This window comes from Amblyomma americanum, chromosome 2 (genome assembly GCF_052857255.1).
Source record: "Amblyomma americanum isolate KBUSLIRL-KWMA chromosome 2, ASM5285725v1, whole genome shotgun sequence".
NCBI classification, from domain to species: domain Eukaryota; kingdom Metazoa; phylum Arthropoda; class Arachnida; order Ixodida; family Ixodidae; genus Amblyomma; species Amblyomma americanum.
Window position 1 is genome coordinate 11,863,750 of NC_135498.1, and position 21,764 is coordinate 11,885,513.

The 21,764-nt window shown below is 47.4% G+C and overlaps 1 protein-coding gene across 27 annotated transcripts in view; it reads left to right on the forward strand.

Moving 5' to 3' along the window:
* Nucleotides 1-21,764, forward strand: part of dom (domino helicase) — a 149,138-nt gene that overhangs the window by 60,270 nt on the left and 67,104 nt on the right. For 23 of the 27 annotated variants that reach the window (XM_077653115.1, XM_077653121.1, XM_077653129.1 and 20 more), the window contains exons 17-21: nucleotides 3,362-3,725; nucleotides 12,059-12,340; nucleotides 12,755-12,904; nucleotides 20,734-20,825; nucleotides 21,442-21,740. In XM_077653115.1, the coding sequence (XP_077509241.1) occupies nucleotides 3,362-3,725; nucleotides 12,059-12,340; nucleotides 12,755-12,904; nucleotides 20,734-20,825; nucleotides 21,442-21,740 (1,187 nt within the window). The remainder of the gene's footprint in view (nucleotides 1-3,361; nucleotides 3,726-12,058; nucleotides 12,341-12,754; nucleotides 12,905-20,733; nucleotides 20,826-21,441; nucleotides 21,741-21,764) is intronic. The other 4 variants (XM_077653132.1, XM_077653131.1, XM_077653141.1 and 1 more) reach the window with 1 other exon arrangement.

Consider the following 21,764-nt stretch of genomic DNA (forward strand, 5'->3'; position numbering starts at 1 on the left):
ATGCACCAGGGGCATAATCAGGATGCATTTCATCTCTGCCGCCTTTTTGCCATCTTAATGATGCCCACAGATAACTTTTGCTTCTTGGTGGAGCCTCAGAAACAGACGCGACGAAATTCTCGTCTTTCGCGTTGTCGCTAGCGTCAATTCAAAACGATGTATCACTCGTTCACGGGCACTAGTTTCGACCACATCGCTATCGGTCATAATTCCAGCATCGATGCATACGCGGCTGGCGTAACTCGAGCTGCACATCGTTTTTGCCCGGGAGCAGAGCCGACGACGGCACCGGAGGTGTGCAGTCGCCCACGGCGCAGGTCCGCGACGCGCTTCGCGGTTGGCAACGCGCCAACCACACCTCGACCTTCGCCCTGCTGAGGCGGCGTCAACTGCAGCGTCGACTCGAACTGCGAGCGACGCCACTGGCGATGCGTCGTCGTCGTTGACTGCGCGGGTCCGCGACGCGCTTTCACGGCCGTTCAGGATGCGGTTGGCAGCGCTCTAACAACACTTGATGTCCGGCTTGCTGAGGCTGTGGCAATTCCAGCGTCAATTCGAACAGCGTTTTCTTCGTTTTTGCTCGGGAGCGGAGCCATTGACGCCACTGGCGATGCGTCGTTGAAGGCGCGGGTCCGCGACGCGCTTTCACGGCCGTTCACGATGCGGTTGGCAGTGCTCCAACAACACTTGATGTCCGTCTTGCTGAGGCTGTGTCAATTCCAGCGTCAATTCGAACAGCGTTTTCGTTTTTGCTCGGGAGCGGAGCCATTGACGCCACTGGCGATTGATTCGTCGTTGACGGCGCGGGTCCGCGACGCGCTTTCACGGCCGTTCACGATGCGGTTGGCAGCGCTCCAACAACACTTGATGTCCGTCTTGCTGAGGCTGCGTCAATTCCAGCGTCAATTCGAACAGCACAGGTTTTCTTCGTTTTTGCTCGGGAGCGGAGCCATTTACGGCACTGGCGATGCGTCGTTGTTGACGGCGCGGGTCCGCGACGCGCTTTCACGGCCGTTCACGACGCGGTTGGCAGCGCTCCAACAACACTTGATGTTCGCCTTGCTGAGGCTGCTTCAATTCCAGCGTCAATTCGAACAGCGTTTTCTTCGTTTTTGCTCGGGAGCGGAGCCAGCGACGGCACTGGCGATGCGTCGTTGACGGCGCGGGTCCGCGACGCGCTTTCACGGTCGTTCACGGAGCGGTTGGCAGCGCGCCATCCGCACTTAGACCTTCGCTCCGCGGAGGCTGCGATAGTCCAGGCTCCTTGTGCCTTTTGCGTTTTCTCCGTTTCCGGGCGCCGAACCGATGAAACGAGTGGCACTTCATCCACTGGCGTCACGCGGCAGACTCTCAAAATGGCGCCGCGCTTCTGGAGCAGACAAGCCTAATCCGAGGCCTACCCAATCACAGAGCGCCATTTTGATCACATGGCTTTTCTAACCAATAACAACGCAGCGCGCACGTTTTCTTTGCGGTCATTTTGTCCGTGAACGGAAAAATCCCAGCGTTGCTTACCGATTAAAAAAAAAGCTTAAGGCGCCGAGCTTAAGCTTAAGGCTTAAGGTACCGAGCGACGGCGAGGCATGATTTGACCTCAATTTAAAAGGCAAATCGTGCGCCTTCGGAAATTTGAAGGCTATTAGTAAGCAAATACTGGCTATTTCCTTCTAAGAATTCGACTTCAGGTGCAAAATGACCTCGTGAATCCGAACATGACAAAATTGAAAAACCCATTTTTTCGCGAATTTTCGGCCGAAAAAGCCCTCTCCCCCCTTGAGGGGAGACACTGGTCTTAAAATGAAATTTTTTTGTATTAGAGATATTGTAATGAAATTAAGTATGCACATGTATTTCCACCTCCTGTTTTCAAAAATGTAATTAGTTTCAGCTTATCTCAGTTAGTTCTCTACTTATGGAAAAATAATTGAAGCCTAATTAGGTAAGTTCTTACGTGTCATTAAGACACTTTCCCTCAACATTTTTTGGTTCCGATTACAATGTAGCAGCAGCCAAGGGTTTGCCATGCAGAGCTATGCTATTTGTATTGTTATTAAGGCCACATCATCATATAAAAATGTTCAATTATGTCGATGCATCACAATTCTGGAATATAATTAGCTGGTATTATTGTTCACAAAATTTGATATGTTCAACTTAGTCACATAAATATGGCATAGCTCCACAGTTCAATTCTTTCTGAATTCAACGGTGTAAAATTTATTAAAATTGCACCACAGAAACAATGAAAAGTTCCGTAAGGCTAGTGACGTTGGCAAAATACATGAAGCTGAGAAAATCGCATTTAAAGTTTTGACGCTGACTACAGAAAATTTTGGGAGGAATCTTCAACAACGGATTTTATTGAGATGTTTTCTATCTGTTTCCCTACAAAGCAAAACAGAAAGTGTCTTATTCCATCCATGGAAACATTAATAAAAAAATATCAAAGTGTAAGCATGGTGAAGTTGTAAAAAAATGATTTCTGATGAAGTTATCGCCACTTTTTTTAGAGACAATGGAGTGCAGGGGTATGGTGTTGAGCTCTACAGACAATATTTTGAATCCTGAAAACTGTTTTTTGAAAGACCTAGTGGTCCGGTGCCACGGAGATCCGAGCCCCCACCATGGCAAGCAGTTGGGTGGTCCTGAAAAGGACCATTGGGTGCGACGCTCGACACATCTCCTACGCTGTCATTGAAAAGAACCACCTGGATGTTAGGCAACACGCTGCCCTGTGCTGCTGGAGAACGTCTTCATAGCAGTCCAGGACTGTAATATTCGGTTGCTCCTGTTTTGTGCCGCCTTGTCAGTCTCTCTTTCGTATTAGTGCTTTTTAGCTGAGCTCTATTTGCCTTGCACAAACGCAGGGCATCTTTTTCTAGGCTTCGGCGAACAAGGCAGCCACCAGCAGCATAGCCCAGACTTTCAGCGATGGATTCATTAGTTGCCCTCCTTCCTTGGCTGTAGATGGCAGCAGCCTCAGCAGCAGCCCTCCACTTAAGACAATTTCCACTTAAGACGATTTGAAATCATCTTAAGTGGATTTTTTTTACATTGAGTCCTATGGAAAACAACCAAATGGTCTCATTTGTTCAACTTATCCAAGGATTAGTCTTAACATAGTTCATCATAACGGGAGTCTGCTGTACTCTACTATTCAACAGAATATTCTAAATTTACGAATTTCTTAGCCTTTGTTCTTGAGCTCTATTTGTTGAACACAGTAGACTGGAAGCATAACATTTTTTTCCTTGCTGTAGTTTCAGAATAAAAACCATAAACACCTAAAAAGGAAATGCCTCGATTCGTTGATCCATTTTGTTGTGGACTGAGGTTTTTCTTTTCTTTTTTACATGAGCAGTCGGGGGCAGCCCGTGCAGCTTCGCCGATGGTTGCGGCGGGCCACCACGGTCCACATCACCAGCGGCTGGTGGCGGCCAGCCCTGGGGCCCACCACGGAGCAGCAGGCATGGTGGTGCGCCCCGGTCACCAGGGTGTGCCTGCTGGAACCACTTTCGCCATGACGGCGCGGCACGGGCCTGTGCTTTCGCAAGGGCACCACCCAGGCCTGCAGCAGCAGCAGCGCCTAGTCATGGTCTCGACACCGGGTGCTGTCACACCACGTGCGCAGGGCACTGTGGTTGCTGCTGGGGGCCAGGCTCCATCCTCTGCAGGCGGAGGAGGGGGCGAGTACATGCTGCAGCTGGTCCAGAAGTCTGGCGCCTGTGAGTCTCTGACCTTTGTTTGACCTCTCTGGTGCACTTGTATGTTACTTGTGAAAACCCCACCCTGCAAAGGTGCCTCTCTTCTGGTGCTTATGCGTGGCAGTGGCATCAGTTTCTCCTTGCGACTTTTTGTATCTTCTTCCCCAACTATATCATTATCACTTCTTGCCTTTTGGGGGACGAGGGTCTCAAAACTAACCTCTTTATTCATGACTAGAATCTGATAACTTTGCACCCAAATGTGCTTTTCTCAGTAGATTTTGAATATGCAGTCATATTTGAGCTGCTGGGTCTAGATCAAAAGTTATCTTACAAAGCCTACATCGTAAATAGGTAATTCCTTACGCATGAATTTTCACATTGCTGCTTTTAATTGCATGAATTGCTGGCAGAGAGTCCCCATACCTGATGACATTCTTAGCGTTTCTCTGAAGATATGACATCCTGAAAAATAATGCGAAGCATAAAGGTGGCAGCATTTGACACCGCAACTCATTAAACTACAGTTTAACCTCATTATAACGAAACTGTTTATGACAAAATAATGGATATAACGAAGGAGTGATGATTCTCCTTGAAAGCTACTCTATAATGCGGAATATAGGTTGACCCGTTACCTTGAAGCAAAGGAGTCAACATAAAAATTATAAGGAACAAAACTTCGTTTTATTTTCTGGTGTCGCCAGACTCGTCACCTGCTTATTCTTCCGAGCTCTGCTGCTGCTGGAGACAGATAAACATAGTGCTGGAATTCGACCTGCTTGTCCTCATATGCCTCCGGCAGCTTCTGGCAGATTGATGTGCGCCGGTGAAATGTGAATCCTTTGTGTTGCATGAAGCGACGAACTCAGTAAATAGAGCCCTTGAATTGCTCCTTAGATAGTAGGGATTCACGGGTGAGCTCATTAGCTTTGATTGTGGATGAATTCCACCGTCACTGGCAAAGATCTGGTATGATGCTCGCAGACGAAATCTGCCACGTTGTCTTCAAGCTCAGGGTGCACCGCGCGGCACCTGCGAAAAGACGTCTTTCACGCAGTGTTGGCAGTAACGCGTTACAAGTAACGGCGTTACTGGTAACGCGTTACTTTTTTCGGTAAATTAGTAACGTACTCGTTACCATTTAGGACCTGTAACGGGTAACATACTTACATTAACATTTTTCGGTAACGTGAGGTGTCACGTTACTAGTTACTTTTTGTTCCAGTTGTCACCCACTCCGTTCCCTTTTTCGAAGAAAAAAAAGCGCAGAAAACCTAAAATGATGTTGCAAATAAACAAACAGGTGTTGTCGACGACCTTTGTTGCGGCTCACATGCATGCCAGAAAACACCTGCCCTTAACGACGCACCCAACCAAAAAAAAGGACAATAGCCATAAAGCACGAAACACGTGCACGAACACGCATTCACACACTCGCCTTCACCTACCTCCCCTTCCCAAACCACTCACACACACAACTCTCTACAGAGTGGAAGCATGCCGAGCATTTTGGAACATTACATTTTTCAGAATTAGTTCAGCGATGTTTTCTTTGTGAAGTTAGAATTGATGATGAAGTGCCATTTTGTGTTTAATGCCACATTCAGAAGATGGCTTCACGATGTGCCACAGAGTTAGAATCCAACACATGTAACTCTACAGTCCACTTTAGGCCACTATAACATTGCTAAGCTCCTGCACATTTGTGCAAAATATCGCGTAAAATGGTTGTTTGGGCTAGATAGAAGTTTTATGTGAAATATGGGCTTTATAAAATTGTTATCTTGAGTTCTTGCAGCGAAGACGCACTAATTAAAATTTATACCCATGAAGTAACGGCTAAGTAATGCGTGGTACTTTTTTTCGGTAACGGTAACGCGTTACTTTTTTTTATAGGCAACGTAGGGCGGTAAGGCGTTCCTTTTTTCATAGCGTAACGAGTAACGTATTTAGTTACTTTTCTTCGGTAACGCCTACAACACTGCTTTCACGCATTGCAGGCAGACAGCTTGACTTTCTGCATTCGCCAGTACCGGACGCTTTTCTCCAATACGCCAAAGTGTCACTGGACAGACATGTTCCCATACAAGCCACTGTATTCAATCACTTTCTTTTTAAATTCCGCAGTGAAGTGACGTCGGGTACCGGTACTCATTTTGCGAATTGTCATGAAATTATAATGCGTAAGAACACCAGGAACGATTATTGCACAAAAAGGGAAGAAGGCGTTTGTCCAACAGTGGCTCAACGTTCAACGTTGGGCCGCCTCGGCCAACATGGAGGCGATAACAATGCGGATGCCAAAATGTCTGCTGCTCCCACATGTTGCCACACGACTATTCAGGTTGTGCCAAGGGCCAGTATATAAGTTGAGGGGTGACCTTTTAGTAATATTATTTGGAAAAAAATTGGTGGACGCTTAAGCTTCTCCTTTAAGAGTGGAACGCGACAGCGTGTTGCAGCACTGCCAGGGATTCCACGGAACGCCATCGCCTGTTCGGCGCAACGCCTTGTCCGTTAGACAAATTGTTCTGCTACGTACAGTGAAATGGATGCGCGGAGCGGCAAACCACAGTAGAAGCGCTGCCAGGCGCCTTGCCGAAGCGCGCGGGACTTAACTTGCAGTCGTAGTTTGTTGGCACATCGTTCTCGACAAACCCGATGCCACGAACGCCAACATAGCTTCCGTGCCGAATGAACGGACAGCAAGCCACAAGCTTCGAGGGGAACGCGATGCGCGCTGCGTTATTCGCCACTCACCGCGTGATTCCTGCGTGCCCGCACGGCCCCACCGCCCGAACGAGAGGAGTGGGAGGTGCTGCCATCGCGCGCTATCTGTTAGGGCAGTGGCGTACATTGCGATGAGGAGGAGGAGGGATTTTTCGCTCACGGCCAACGCTGACGACACCGGCTTTTATGCGACACGGGGCCCTTAATGCTGTCACATTAAAACCTCGACCTACTGTATTTATAGAATTGTAAGTCGACCCCCCCCCCCCCCCCCCCCCTTTCTCATATCACATTTACGGGGAAAAATAACATTGAGGTTGTTTACCTTGACCTTTAATAGTTAATGCGATACCATTATCCAGTGGCCGCCGCTTACAGCACATTCCAAAACGAAAATGCATTAGTGACTGTACTATCGTCCACACTTGCGCCATCGTCCTCACTAGCACTGCCGTCCTGATCGATGCTGCGGTCCCACAGTATGTCGTTCTAACGTCGTCATCCAGTGAAGTCCTGCACATCGCAAACAGCCACATCACGACACCGCGTGGAACAGCTGAAAATTTTCTTCGCTGCACCTGCCGTACCTTGTGGCCTGGCGCGCAGCTGTTCGTTTCCTCATTGTAAAGAATGGCAGCCATCTGGAATGTAGCTGTGAACGAGCACCAGTCGCTGCCAAACCTGGAGCACAAATGACGACTGACGAAGCACTACATTAAAAACTTGTGAGAAACGCAGCCGGCAGTAGTCGTATGCGTCGGAGCCAAAGAGAAGCTACGCATGAATGGCGTCGGCTCTTACATTAGCTACCGACACCCACCGCTGCCGTTCCGAGTGGCGGTGCCGCCTCGATTGGCACAGCGGCCCTTCCATCAATTTTCGGCGCTCCCTTGAGCACAGAGTGTGCAGTGGAAAGTAAAAAGAAAAGTTGTTGGACGCCTGAGCTTCCCCATTAAGGGGGGAGACTGCTCTTAAAGAAAAGATTTTTGTTTCTGCACCAAATTTAATCAAATTACACACCCTTGGCTAGTTTTTCGTGCTGATTCCAAAAATGTCATTGGTTGCGTGATAGGCTGATTAGTTCCTGAGATACACTTAATTAATACCCTTTATTAATAAGTACAATTAAGAGAAAAAGCACATTAAAAAAGTTAATAAATTGCACTTTGTTAGGTTCTACAAACTGAAAGGGATGAAATGTTGGAAACAGTTTTTTGATTTTGCCGTCATAAGAAATTTTTAAAGACATTGAAACTCAAGGTACAAATAGTGCCTAACTTGCAATCGAGAAATAGGGCAAATTAAAAAATTTCTGAACTTTAATTACAAATTCTGCTCCCAACATTGCCTAGTGTACACATATGGCTACGTGCTAAAAAAAGAATTGTGTTTCTATCTGCCATATATGCTGAGATATGCTAATTTGGGATTTGCTACGAGTCCAAAATTTCCATTTTGAGAAAAACGACAAAAACAAATAAAGTGTTGTTTATGGCAAAGTACTTCAAATTTATTCACATACTGGCATTAGCAGACACCTAATAGCCTCCTGGGACGTAGTCTGTCTGACCAGAGTGATTGGAATGGCGCTTTTTCAGTGTGTGCTGAAGCTTTTCTGCAGATTTGCGCTTCTGCACAGATGCTGTTTTCCTCTGGACATCTTTTTCCCGCATGCGCTTGGTTGTCTGGGGGCTAGGCGTTAGGCTGAGCTCTTGCAGTATACGTGCAGCAGTTCTTTCGCTCCCTGCATTGAACTTCATCACTGCTTCAGCCACAGCAGCCTGCACTGTGAAGAGAGAGGCATGCCTTTCCTTTCGAGCAAGGGACCATATCATTGAGTGCAAGCTCTCATTGTTGTTTTGAGTCTTGCCTCGTTGGCAGCGTTCTAGCAGTCTCCTGTCTGAAAGCCTTTCGTATATAGGCAGTAAGGCATTGCAGACATGAAGAGGTAGATTGTGCCGATGAGGTGGCATTGCCTCGCCTCTGGCCTCTGCCGCATTCTGCCGGCACCAAGAATCAGGGCCTGTTGGACAGAGGCTGTGATTTGAAGTGGAGTCGTTGGACGTCACATGATGGTAGGTGGCCATCGCAGCTTTGTGCGTGGCCTCCACATCACCTATGTGGGATTTGAGCACCCACGAATAATAAGAGCTCAATTTAGCGATCAAATCTTGCTTGAGCTTGCCTCTCCCACCAAGCGATTCTCCAGCAGCACCTTTCTGTTTGGTAACCACGTTGCGCAAAGCAGTGCCCATGCGTTTCTGCACGTGGTTCACACAATCCTCCTTATGGATTTCAATATATCCATACACTTCAGCTTCTTCCAAAGCGGGGAACGTGCGACTGTCCCCGTCAGACAGCATTGTGGTATAACGGAGGTTGTGTTGCTGCAGGGAACGCTGAAATTCCAGGGCAGCCTCAACCTCCATTTCACCAGCCTTCTTGGATGTGTTTTTTTGGCAGATGTGGCTCTGCTTCCACAATGGGTACGCCGGGTCGTCGTCTTTGGGGCCCTGCTCACAGCCGGCGCAAAAATTGCTCAGAACAACAAAGTCAAGAACAAGCCCTGTGAACAGTTCAATCACAGTTCCGACGCCGATGTGTGATGAATGCCCATGTGTCATCCATGAGCCGTCGAATGACACCGCGATGTTGCCCGGATTCCCGAAATTCAACTCTGTGTAAACTTCCCGAACTGATCGCGCGCAGTCGGAAGTCAACTTCTGAGCCGCACAGTCCACCGCGGGCGTCAACTTTTTCTTGACGTATTTCTGCCAAGTTTTTGAATGCAGACCGCGGTGGGAAATATTCATCACCGAAAATATGTCATTCAATGCGGCACGCTGGTTTCCCGTTGACTGCATCGCGCGCGCGGCGAGGATGTTCACCACGAACGGGCTAACTGTCTGGTCGGTCTCCACACGCGGCGAACTCCATCGAGATGAAATGTCGCCACAGTTCTCACATGTCAGGGTCAGTTTGGCGGCGAGGCCGTACTCTCTGTCGGATTTTTCAATCGTCACGTCGCCGTTCCATACTTTGCACTTCACTGACGCGAGCATCTCGTTCACCAAACGCAAGCTGACGATGGAGAAGGTATCGCTGGGTGGGGCACTTGCGGAGTCTCCCATTCCACCGAAGAACGCTGCCTTGCGCTCTGTTGCTGCCGCTGATGCCATCTGCTGAAGTTTCTCCTGAGCTTTCTTGTCCATTTCTTCGATCTCACAAGTTTGCAGCATTCGGGTGTCATGACGAACACGACTGCTGCCCGATGAGGCTTCCGCGACCGACGCCGCAGTCAGGCCTAGCTCGGACGGCACCTCCCAATCTGCTGGCGGAGTCGTATCCACGGCGCTTGAGGTGTCCGCAGTGCTCGAGGTGACCGTGGCGCTCTTCTTCAGGTTGTTAATAAGCGATTTTTTCCTCTTTTTCTTATATCTGTGAGTCGTGCGGAACTTTGGCGCCGGCGTTGACATCGTCGCGAGATGCACCAGCGAACACACCTTGACTAGATGGCTACCGCTTGCGCTCAACAGACGCTTCCAGCAGACGACACGAGACCCTTCAGCCAATCAGATAGCAAATTTCAGTCACGTGCACCGACTAGCGAATAGCATCGCGCGTTGCGACTGCTTTTTGGCGGCATTTTCTCCCTCATCCAATAAGCATAAAAGAGCAGCAACTGCGCGAAATTCAAAACGAAAAGCAGCTCTTCCAAATGAAACCAAGATGGCCACGATCGCTTTTTCAAAACATCGGTCATATGCTCACGGTCGCCTATGGCGTGGTAGCGAAAGAGTTGAGGCCTGCCTCTCCATTTCGAGATGCGGGTCTTGAGATGACAAGTTTTATTATTAAAGATATCGTATTAGCAGTGCATATGTGTTTCTTCTTCCCGTTTTCAAAAATATTATTAGTTTCAATATATCTCAATTACAAAAATAACTGAAGCCTAATTAAATTTTTACGGATTGTTAACTCTTTCTACATTTTTTTTAGTTCGATTGAAATGGGGCTGTAGCCAATGACCTGCCATCTGAAGCTATGCTAATTATATTGTTGTTGAAGTACATCATCATATAAAAATTAAATATGTCTAAGCACCATAATTAGGAAGTATAATTAGGTGAAATTATGGTTCACAAAATCTGGAATATTTGGCTCAGCTGAACAAAAGCAGCATAGCTCCACTGTTTAGTTCTTTCTGAATTCAACGGTATAGAGTTAACTGAAATTGCACCATAAAAACATAATAAAAACTTCCTTAAGGTTAGCCATGTTGGCAGAAAACACGAAGCTGAGGAAATTGCTTTTGAAGTGTGCATGCCAGCCATTTGGAGGTCATTGTATAGGCCTCAGAAAATAGTGGAATGGGGGCTCTTCAAAAATTTCACTGTAGTGAGTAATACCAGGTAGTCTGGAAGGGGCCCAGCTTTCAAACAAAACCAAGATGGCGGCCATTGGGGGCACGGTTTTGGGAAGCGATGGCCATGAAGTCCTGCCACATTTTGCTTTGAAATTGCCAGTTCTGGGCTTCGCAGGCACGAAATATATAGCTGTTTTAGTAGTTTGAGGTCGAATTTTGACTTTAAAAATTTTAGGCATGAACTTGTGTTGATCCAGAAAGTGCCATTTTTGCAGAATCGGAAATTTTATCATTTTTTGAGCATTTCAAGACCAGTGTCTTCCCTTAATAGCCCTGTTGGGGAGCATTGTCGGTAGGTCCAAATCTTGAATTCCTAGCAGCAGTGGCTACATTTTAACAAATGGTTTCAGTGGAATAGTACAGTTGAATCCCTTATAACAGACGCATACTGGAGAGCAGTTCTTGTCTCTTGGATGAGGAATCTTACAAGCAAGGTTCTGTGTTTTCATTACATATTTACATATTGCCACTGTGGTGGCTCAATGGTTATGGTGCTCGGCTGCTGACCCGAAAGACTCTGGTTCGATCCTGGCCGCGCTGGTCGCATTTCAATGGAGGTGAAATGTTAGCCCATGTATTGTGCAATGTCAGTGCACGTTAAAGAACCCCAGGTGGTCGAAATTTTCTAGAGCCCCCTGCTACGGCATCTTTCATAGCCTGAGTCGCTTTGGGAAATTAAACCCCATAAACCATTATTTACATATGTGGTCCTGCTTTGATGTTGCCACCCAGTGACTTAATGGGAATCAAAATCAAAGCATAAAATTCTAAATTTTGTATTCCTTGTGCATTATATTTGCTGTTAAGAGTCAATTTGTGCAATATTTCTGTATGCGAAGTATCGGAACGAATATTATAAAAGCAGTAAATTTTTAGCTTGCCTGAACTCTTTAAACGTCATGACATTTCTAAATGGCAGTAGCATTTGCCATTTGTCCACAGAGGGTCAGTTACTGGCACTTGGCATAAATGCACGGTACTGCTAGGCCTTGTATCTGCATGGTGCTAAATGTTTCGTATTTTGGAAATATACTTGGTTTGCCATAAATAGCTATCATTCTCTCATTTGGTTCGCAACCAGGCAATGTGATGTTCACAAACCCGTAGCTTTTGCTGTCGTCTTTATGGCTGGTTAGTCGTTTAGGAATTGGCTTCCCATTCTGCTCGAGAAAATGGCCGCTTTCTTCTTGTGCAGTGGGCGGCACCGGTGGCCAGCAGGTGATGGGTTCGCCCATCACGCTGCAGATCCAGCCATCGGCGCACGGGGCTGGTCCTGCACGGGTAGCGGTGCCCTTTGGCATTGGGCGCATTGTGCAGACGACCAGCGGCCAGCACTTGCTGCTGACACCGGCCGCCGCCCAGCAGTCCCCACAGGGTGTGCCTGATGGCACCACGGCCGGTGCTGCGCAGGTGCAGCAGCATCAGACGGTCATGCTGGCCACGTCTGCGGGCCAGGCCGTGGTCAGGACCACGACGGGTGAGGGTGGCTGTTAATTTGACCGCCTCGTTGGCTCAGCCATCGCGGTATAGGTTTTTGTCAGGGAGGGCGTACTTAAGGCCATTTTCTCTTCAAGATTGGTCCACCTGCAACTGAAGCCACTGCTGTGCACTGCCATTGCCAAGGTCACCATGAGAGAGTGCTCCTAAATTTGGCGGGTTTTTGTGGTCTGAAAGCTAGCTACTTCTCTGTTAAATGACCAAAGTGCTGTTCATGCGTTAATGACTGATTATTGGAATGGGTGGCTACAGCTGGCGCAGGACAGGATTAGAGATCAGCAGGAGGGGCCTTTGTCATGGGTGTTGCTGGGATGATGACTGTGATGATGATGATGGTTACGATAATGGCAACACCGGTGAGGAGACTGAGGCAAGCGGCATGTTCTCCATGCAGCGCTGAGCCAAATGGGACGAGTTGTGACCAGTGCTGCGGGCAGCCCTGCTTCAACTCCAGTCTCGGCTGCATTGGGTGCAAAGCCAGTCATGCGCGTCTCCCCTCTCAACGCGAACAGTCAGACGACACCGACTGGAGTGACCAAAACTGGTAAGTATTGAGCTTGATTCATCTCAAGTGAAGGGGCCCATTTTATTGCAAATGAGCTGTGATGCAAGATAGCTTCCTGGCACGGTTCCTTTCCTTCCTGTGCTGTTTCTGTTGTTAGCCGCGCTGCTTTCACTCTCATTCGGCCTTTCGGTACTCGGGGATTGTGAGCCTGGCATTTCACTGCTGCTTTGCCCTACATTCTTGTGTTGGGCATCGTTCATCTGCCTTTTTTCTAGTAGTTGGGCCTGGTTGGGCCATATACCGTGCTGCAGCACATGGCACGTTATTGCTGGACTTCATCAGGTTGTGATATGATGCAGCCTGTTTGTGGATTCCTGTGAGTTCCTGTGTCATTTGATGATGGGCATTATTGTGCGCCTTTGCATTGAAAAACAGATGTGTTTGGCGGTGTCAGAATTTTAGTTAATGCTGGGATAAATTTGCCGAGTAGCCGTGTCTGTTCTACTATTACCCCAAGCCTTAGCCTTGATAACAGTGGAAATCGGTGCAGTCAATTCATTTTTACTTTTAGCGTTTTGAATCTTTGTGTCTTCCTTGCTAGACCCAGGCAGGTTTGGTATATGACAAAGCGATGTTAAGGAAATAAAACACCGAGTTATGATTCTTAGGGAAAAAAGCCTTCATATCAAGCTACTGGTTTTCACTCGTTGGTGCACGCAGGGGGCTAATGAGGGAGCTGATAGCTTTTGTAATTAATTTTTGGGGAAGGTGCTCTGCAAAACTAACCTCCCGTTAGTGAAAATTCATAGGTTTAGTATCGCCAAGAAATGCACACAAATGTTTGGAATTGTGATCAATTGCTTACTGATCTTTAGGACTTGTAAGTGATCTGAAAAATGGTCAAAATATTCAAAGTATGGAAAATTGGCGAACTAAAAGAAATCGGCTTACTGAGAAAAACTGGTGCTAATAATTTCGAGTTTTGTCATATCCCATGCTCTACTTGCAAGTGATACAGTGAAAGGTCATTAATTGAAACCTCATTAATTTGAATATTTGAATAATTTGAACTGTACAACTTGGTCCGTCCAAGCATCATACAAGTCTATGTAAAATAGAGCTTGTTAATTAAATTAGAACATGAATGGATGCTACCACCGATAATTCGATCTATGCGCAGCCCTGCTTGGGTGTCCTGGGCATGCGGCGAACCAAGAAAGGTTCACGCGAGGCTGCACCGCCTCTTTGAAAGTGATGTGGAGCGGACTCTTAAGCTCCGCCTTAAGAATATGATGCGCTACTGTATGGGTTAATTCCTATATAGGCAGAAGGTCATGCTCTAATTTTATTATTCATAGATCCCTGGGAGTCCTCGTACCCCTCCTGGTGCAGTGGTGCAGCAGTTAAGCAATGCGCCGCTGCTCTGCGATGGCAGGTGCTCCCAGCGGTGGGCCTTGTGTGGCCCAGGCTGCTTTTCCTGAGTGACCAATCATTAATTTAACTGCCACCTGCCACGGTGTGCAGGTTGTGGTGACTCTGCAAGGTCACATGACCAAGGTGACCTAGGTGGGCACCATTTGCCATAGTCTTGCTTGTGATTTTTTGGTGACAATGCCAATGTCGGATTTTCTAAGTAGCGGTGCCTTTAACACTATCGCATTAAAATTGGGTGCGAGGTGTGAGGTCGGATAAGCAAAGAGGGAGGACTCTCAGCGGCAGCATGGTGACGGCAACTAGCATGAGATGCAAGATTTGTACCCAGCTGTTTGTAATCGCTGATCTCGAAGGCTTCAGTAGGTTGCAGTGTAAGCTTTTGTTGTTGAGCGATGGATGACGTGACCAGTGGAGAAATTCAGAAAATAAGGTGCGACGCAGCGTTTGTGGCACTCCTAATCTAAAACCTCGTGGTCATGCATAAAACAGCGACGTGCGCTAAACGAAGAAATGAGCTTTCGGACTTCACAGTCTTGATGACGTCTTGACAGCTTTGCTTTTGTAACATTTCACCACATGGCATTACAGTAGCCAACCGATTCTTCAGACTGCAATAATTTGGACTTGCACGATATGAATGAGGAACTGTCACACACCTCCTAGGAACGTACACATTTTCATGACTGATATTTCAGACAATGTGAAAGCAAGTGTTCTATTTTCGGACTAAAATAGATGCACGCAGTACAGTGAAGATTGTTTTTATTTTTTTGCCAAGAAATCGTTTTTTAGGCAGGCATCACTTTCGCAACCAACCAGTTATCTGCCGCTGTGGAAGGCACCATCTTGGATTTAAATGCAGTCAATCGGATGCATAGAGTTTCTAAATATTACCTAGAGGGAACGCTGGTGCCATTGTCTATGCGAGTTTCTGAAGGAGTCATGAAAGAACACTTCATCCACCTTGGGAATGCCAGGAAGACAGCAAGGCATACTTTGGCTTGGCCCTAAATCATGACTACGACTGCAGAAACACAAATTTTCGCAAATTATATGTTGCAAGGAAGCGTTTTTTTGCAATCAGTATGTCCTGTAATAAAATATAGTAACTGTACATCGCAATACAGTAGCCAACAGGTAATTCGGACTCCAATAATTTGGACTTGTAGGATATTTCGGACCCCGATGAGGCACCATCAGTCTCCTCATAGTTATCGCTTGTCCCAGGCAGTTATCGCTTGTCCCATACGTTGAAAATTGGTTGTTGCGGGATGGAAATTGTGCAGGAGCTATCTCACATCTCGGCGGAAAGGGATAAAGGAGGGACTGAGAGAAGAAAGGAAGGAAAAGGTGCCATAGTCGAGGGCTCTGGAATAATCTCGACCACCTGGGGTTCTAACGTGCACTGACATCGCACAGCACACGGATGCCTTTGTGTTTCGCCTCCATCGAAACGCGGCCACCGCGGTCAGGTTTCAACCCGGGTACTCCTGATGAGTAGCCGGGTGCCCTAACCATTGAGCCACCGGGGCGGGTCTCATACGTTTGCCATTCGCCGTTTCGTCACTTGGGTTTCTCTGACCGCGTCGACCGAGTGGCGCTCAGTCTTCACGATGTTACATCCGTTCGCGGTTTTGTGATTGCGTCCGGCGGTTCCGCCACTTTGAAAGAAAAGTGCCTTATTTTTTTGTGTTCGAGCGGTGTGGTGCACACTCGGGTTGTGGACAACATGGCCCCGCCGGGTCCGTCAAAGAAGCGTGGGAAGTATTCCAACTAAATGCGGTGACCTTGCTGTCTAGTGTGTACAGTGAAAGCACAACTTTGGCGCAAATACATGTGCAAATCGTCGCCAGCAAGAGAAGTTTGTCGCGAGGTCAAATCAGTGACATTTTTAAGCCGATTTCATCTCAATAAAGTAATTTTTTTGTACTTAGCAGATTTTTTGGACTGTTCGATTATTCGGGCCATTTTTCGGGTTCCTTTGAGTCCGAAAAATCGGTCGGGAACTGTAAGTGACCAGAAATCAGAAGAGCACTGAATTTGCCAATGGCGTGATGGGCTTTCTCTTCATGCTGCCAGACGTAGCTAACGGTGGAGAATAATTTTTTTCCGTTTAACAGACATGCTTCTTAGACCAATTATTCTTGCAAAAAAATTGTTAATTGTTAAAATGCTACACTTCAGAAGCTTTTTTTTTTCACATTGTGAAAAATAGGAACGTTTCATTGGTGAAGTCTGCTATTGCAGGGCGCACCCTATGTCCCTGCCGCGAGAAACTTACCTGAGCCCCCGCTTTTCTATGAGAAACTAGTTTGCGCACACTAAGTGCCAGCTCTTGGCATGTCCTGGCGCTGCGTTGACAGATTTTTCCACGAAAAACGTTAAATAGGAAGCGCAAACCTCTCCTACCACAATTAAGTGACGGCCTTGTTCATGCTGACAAGTGCAACATGCGGGTATTTTTGTGAAATAATTCATGAAGTGGAAGTCATTCCTGCATGCAGTGTGCGGCCACCGCCAGTCTTCGAAATGAATCAAACGCTATCCTTGACGGGTACGGTTATCATAAGTTGTGCTTGTCGAAATACTTAGGGGGGGACACAGCTCTTTCGGGCCGAAAATTCGCGAAAAAATTGGTTTTTTAATTTTGTCATACTTGATTCACGAGGTCATTTTGCACCTAACATCGAATTTTAGGAAAGAAATAACCAGTATTTGCTTCGTAATAGCCATTTAAATTCCCGAAAGCGCACGAGTTGCCTTTTAAATTGAGGTCAAATCATGTCTCACCGTCGCTCGGTACCTACGCGCTCCCCCGACGCTGTTTTGGTCTGGTTGGAAAACTCGCGCCTCCAGCTTTTTTTTACAACCGGTAAGCAACACGGTGATTCTTCTGTTCGCGGACAAATCAACCACAAAGAGAACGCGTGTGCCGCATTTTCATTGGTTAGAAAAGCCATGTGACCAAAATGGCGCTCTGTGAATGGTTAGGCGTCGGGTTAGGCTTGTTTTTCCAGAAGTGCGGCAGCATTTGAGAGAGTCTTCACCGCGCGGTATCACTTGCAGCATCGGTTCGGCGCCCGGAAATGGAGAAAACGCAAAAGGCACAAGAAGCCTAGACTAGCGCAGCCTCTGTAGAGCGAAGATCAAAGTGTGGTTGGCACGCTGCCAACCGCATCATGGAACGACCACGCGTTGCGGACCCGCCCCATGAATAACGACGCATTGCCAGTGCCGTTGCCCGTTCCGCTCCCAAGCAAAAACGAGGAAAACGCAGTTCGACTTGACGCTGGAATTGACGCAGCCTCTGCAGGGCGAAGGTCAAGGTGTGGTTGGCGCGTTGCCAGCCGCGTCGTGAACTACCGCGAAGCGCGTCGCGGACCCGTGCCGTGGGCGATGATGCACCTCCAGTGTTAGCGCTGGCACTGCTCCCGGGCAAAAACAACGAATGCGCAGTTCTAGTCAATGCCAACCACATATGCATCGATGCTGGAATTGACGTAACCTCAGCAGAACGAAGTCAGTGTCGTTGGCACACTGCCCCTGTCCAACACCAGGGCCGCCCACGCCGTGAACGACGAGCATTGCCATTGCCGTTGCCGGCTCTGCTCTTAGGCAAAACAACGAATATGCAGTTTGAGTCTATGCCAACCGCATGCGCATCGACGCTGGAATTGTCACCGATAGTTATGTGATTGAAGCTAGGGCCCATGAACGAGTGATACTTCGTTTTGAATTGACGCTAGCGGCAACGCGATAGAACAGCCTTTCGTCGCGTCTTGTTTCTGAGGCTCCGTTAGGAAGAGTGTGTCATCTGTGGGCGTCATTAAAATGGCAAAAAAGGAAGAAAGGTAAAATGCACCCTGGGTATGACCCTGGTGCATTTCTATGAGCTTCGACTCGTTCCTTTTCCATAAACATCGTTGGAAATGTTCTTCGTCATTTTCTCAAAACACCAATTTTGATGCATTTGCAATAGTGCAGGGTTGATATCTCTGAACCTGGGCGGGCTAGCGTCATAATTCCTTTTTGTTGGAAAGATAAACTAATAGGGAGTGCAGTAAGACTATATCAAGACCGGTTGCCAATCTGCATAATTTTAAAAATACATTTCAATGAGCTGCCATATTGAATTTTTCCCGGTAAAGTTTAATTTGCTGTAACTTCTGTTCAAATGGGCCTAAAACAACCAGAAAGGAAAACAGTAGCGCCGAAAAAACACACAGACTCAGTAGAAGAACGACGCAGGACGAGCGCCTTTCTGGATCGAAATGAACCATCTAACCCAAATAGGAGTTCTTTTAAACTAAAACAACCATTTTGTCTTATTGCACACCATGGACATTCTAGATCATGTCTGTATGCTGAACTTCACCATGGCATTTATAGTTACAAAATTAAGGTACCTGCATGTTCCAAGCAAAGATTGCACAATATTTTGAGAACAACTTGTTGCACAGAAAAACTTAAAGCATATTTGAAATCACCATATTGATATACGTAAACTGGGTAAGTTTAATGAATATTTATCTAGTAATAAGAAAGATAGTTCTAAGAGGGGTGTCCCTCCTTAATTTTGCACTTTTAAACTGTCTCTGAGACTCCTACGAGAAATCTGCAGAGTGGTCACAGCAGCGGACTGTTGCATTCTCAGTTCACACCCACGCACGCACGCACTTATTCCCTTCTTTCATAATTGCACAGGCAGCACAGGTCTCCACTGAGCAAAATCCAGCTTGCTACATAAATAGCTCCCAGTGAGTTTGCAAACGGAATTTAGGCCTCGCAGGCACGAGACACTGTGCTCAGTTCACTTCGAGTCAAGCGGCTTCGGATGCTTCAGATCTCAAATGAACTGCATGCGTAGCTGCACTACACAACCACATAGCTCACAAAACCATCAGTGAAAACTGCAGTAATGAAAACAAAACTGAACAACCAAAACAGTCAAGAAGCCACTAGATGTCAATCCAGTTTGCTGTCTTCCCAGCATGCCTCGGGCGTCCATGGTGGATGAAGTGAAAAGCCTCCAGCTTTCCCTCTAGGGTACACTAAGGAACTCTTATGATCGTATGAGCTGGCTCGGATAGGCTTAGCTATGTGTTCCTCATGGCTGCCGTTGAAATAATGGCATGCTCTTAGCATTGCCATCGTGATGGCCTGCAAAGAGCCCACAATCTCGTTGAAAACGGGACACCTGCGGCATCTACCACGGCTTGGACGGCGCAACACCGCGCATGGGGAGAGTGAGGGCATGCATTGGAGGTGCTTGCTTCCGCTCACGTGTACCCATGGGTTACCCCTTTCGGTCTTCACGAGCGTCATTGCCCATGGAAACGGGCTCTGCTTGCTTCGCGCGGCATGTGCATTCATTCGTGGCATGACCTGCGGCCGCGTCGCACTGTCTGGTATTGTAACATAATGATATTACTCTATCATGACGTGAGTTGTTGCAGACATGACGAAAGCATGACTGTGGCTCAGATAATGTCTATAACATCGCTTGCAAGTGGAACATGGGGAGCATGAAGTTTGTATTCGAAAAATCGGGTCAGCAACTTTACAACAGTTCGTGCTTGAAAGCATTAATAAACAAAAGGACATTGCAAAAAAGGCACGGAACGAGCATCGTGCGCCCATCGTTGCCATTTAGTTGCTCGCATGATTCTGGTGTGAACACCTGTGTCACGTGTCAGAAGTGGGGACAGTGGAGGAGTGTGTTGGCAACGCAAGAAGAAGAGTTCATTTTCAAGGGAAATCATGGCCAGAGAACGAGGACATGCAGCAAGCCTTCATAGCCGGTCTAGCAGCGGCAGCATGTCTGTGCATGCTGTCTTGTTCAGCTGCTGTAAACCAGTCATCATCGTCATCAGCCTGACTGCGCCCCCTGCAGGACAAAGGCCTCTCCCGTATCTCTCCAATTAACCCTGTCCTGTGCCAGCTGCGGCCACCCTGTCCCCGCAAACTTCTTGATCTCATTTGCCCAGCTATCTTTCCGCTCCCCTGCTACGCTTGCCTCGCTTGCCTTCTCTTGGAATCCAGTCCATTACTCTTGGTGATCATGCTTTCGCATTACATGCCCTGCCCAAGCTCATTTGCCCCTCTTGATTTCGACTAGGATGTCATTAAGCCGTGTTTGATCCCTCTCCCACTCTGGCCTGTTGCGTTTCTTAACATTACACCTATCATTTTTTCTGTCCGCAGCTCGATCCGCTGTCCTTAACTTCATTTGAACCCCTTTTTGTAAGCCTTCACGTTTCTGCCCCATAGGTGAGTATTGGTAGAATACAGTCGCTATCTACTTTTCTCCTGAGGGGTATTGGTAAACTGCCATTCATGATCTGAGCGACTGAGAGAACCGGCCAAATGCGCTCAATTCCATTCATATTCTTCTAGTTGTGTTGACTGTACTTTTTATTTTTTTGCTGCTGCAGTAAATGCCAAGACAACTGTGATCACTCCGGTGAAGTCCTCTGGTGCTACGTCATCAACAGAGTCTTCCATCCAAAGAAGCCCCTACTACTTGGTGAGTTCACTGGCACTAGAGAAAAAAAAAAAGTCCTCTCAACAGCTTCACAGCTTATTTCTCTGTTAGTCTGGTAAATTCATGGAAAGTTGGAGGCTCTGGGAATTCCTTCTCTTTTCCTTCCTTTTCACTAGTCTCTTTGTTGTCTAGCTTTTGGCTTATTGCCAGCTGTGTGTGTGTATGTGTGATGTGAAGCACGTTAGGGGAGACGTGGCTATTTGGAACCAACAATCGATTAAAAAAATCTGAATTTTCAGCGTTTTCATTTTGTATTCCTGGCATCATTCTGTGTGTTTCAGAAATTTTTTATTTATACCAAGCACATATTTGTGCCATAATGCTGAGTCAAAATGGTGTAGTTCTGTGCACTGTAATAGCACTAGATTTCGACTCGATGCCGCTGAAAAACTAGGAACCGCACTAGTGCCTTCTTGGTCTTGTTTGAAGCCTCATGTGTCTGGCTTTCTGCATCCACCTTTATGTCATGTAAATCGGTGGGTGTGGTTGGTTGTGAATGTCTCCGTGAAGAAGCCTGTTGGAAGAAAGTGTGACATTATGACTTTTGGCCACCCTTTTTGGCTTGTCTGCACATTTCTCATTTCTGTTCGGAGCGCAGGATACCCTGGAAAGCCGGCGACGGCAGCAACGACGTGACAAGCTTCGCCTTCTGGGGCACACAAATGCACTGCGCTGTGCAGCCTGCCCAACATACGGCAGGGACCTGGTGGAGGCTGTAACGGTTGTGCACGACGCACGCCCCGTAGCGCGCTGCCCCTGGGGTGGCACGGGTTACGTGGCCTGCCTCAATGCACCAGCCCAGGGAGAAACGCAGCTGTGGCGGTACACACGCACACTGCGATCGCTGGTGCGCACTCCCCCGCAGCTGCTGGACGAGCTCAGGGACATGATTGACAGGTGCGCCATCACTCATGTACTGCT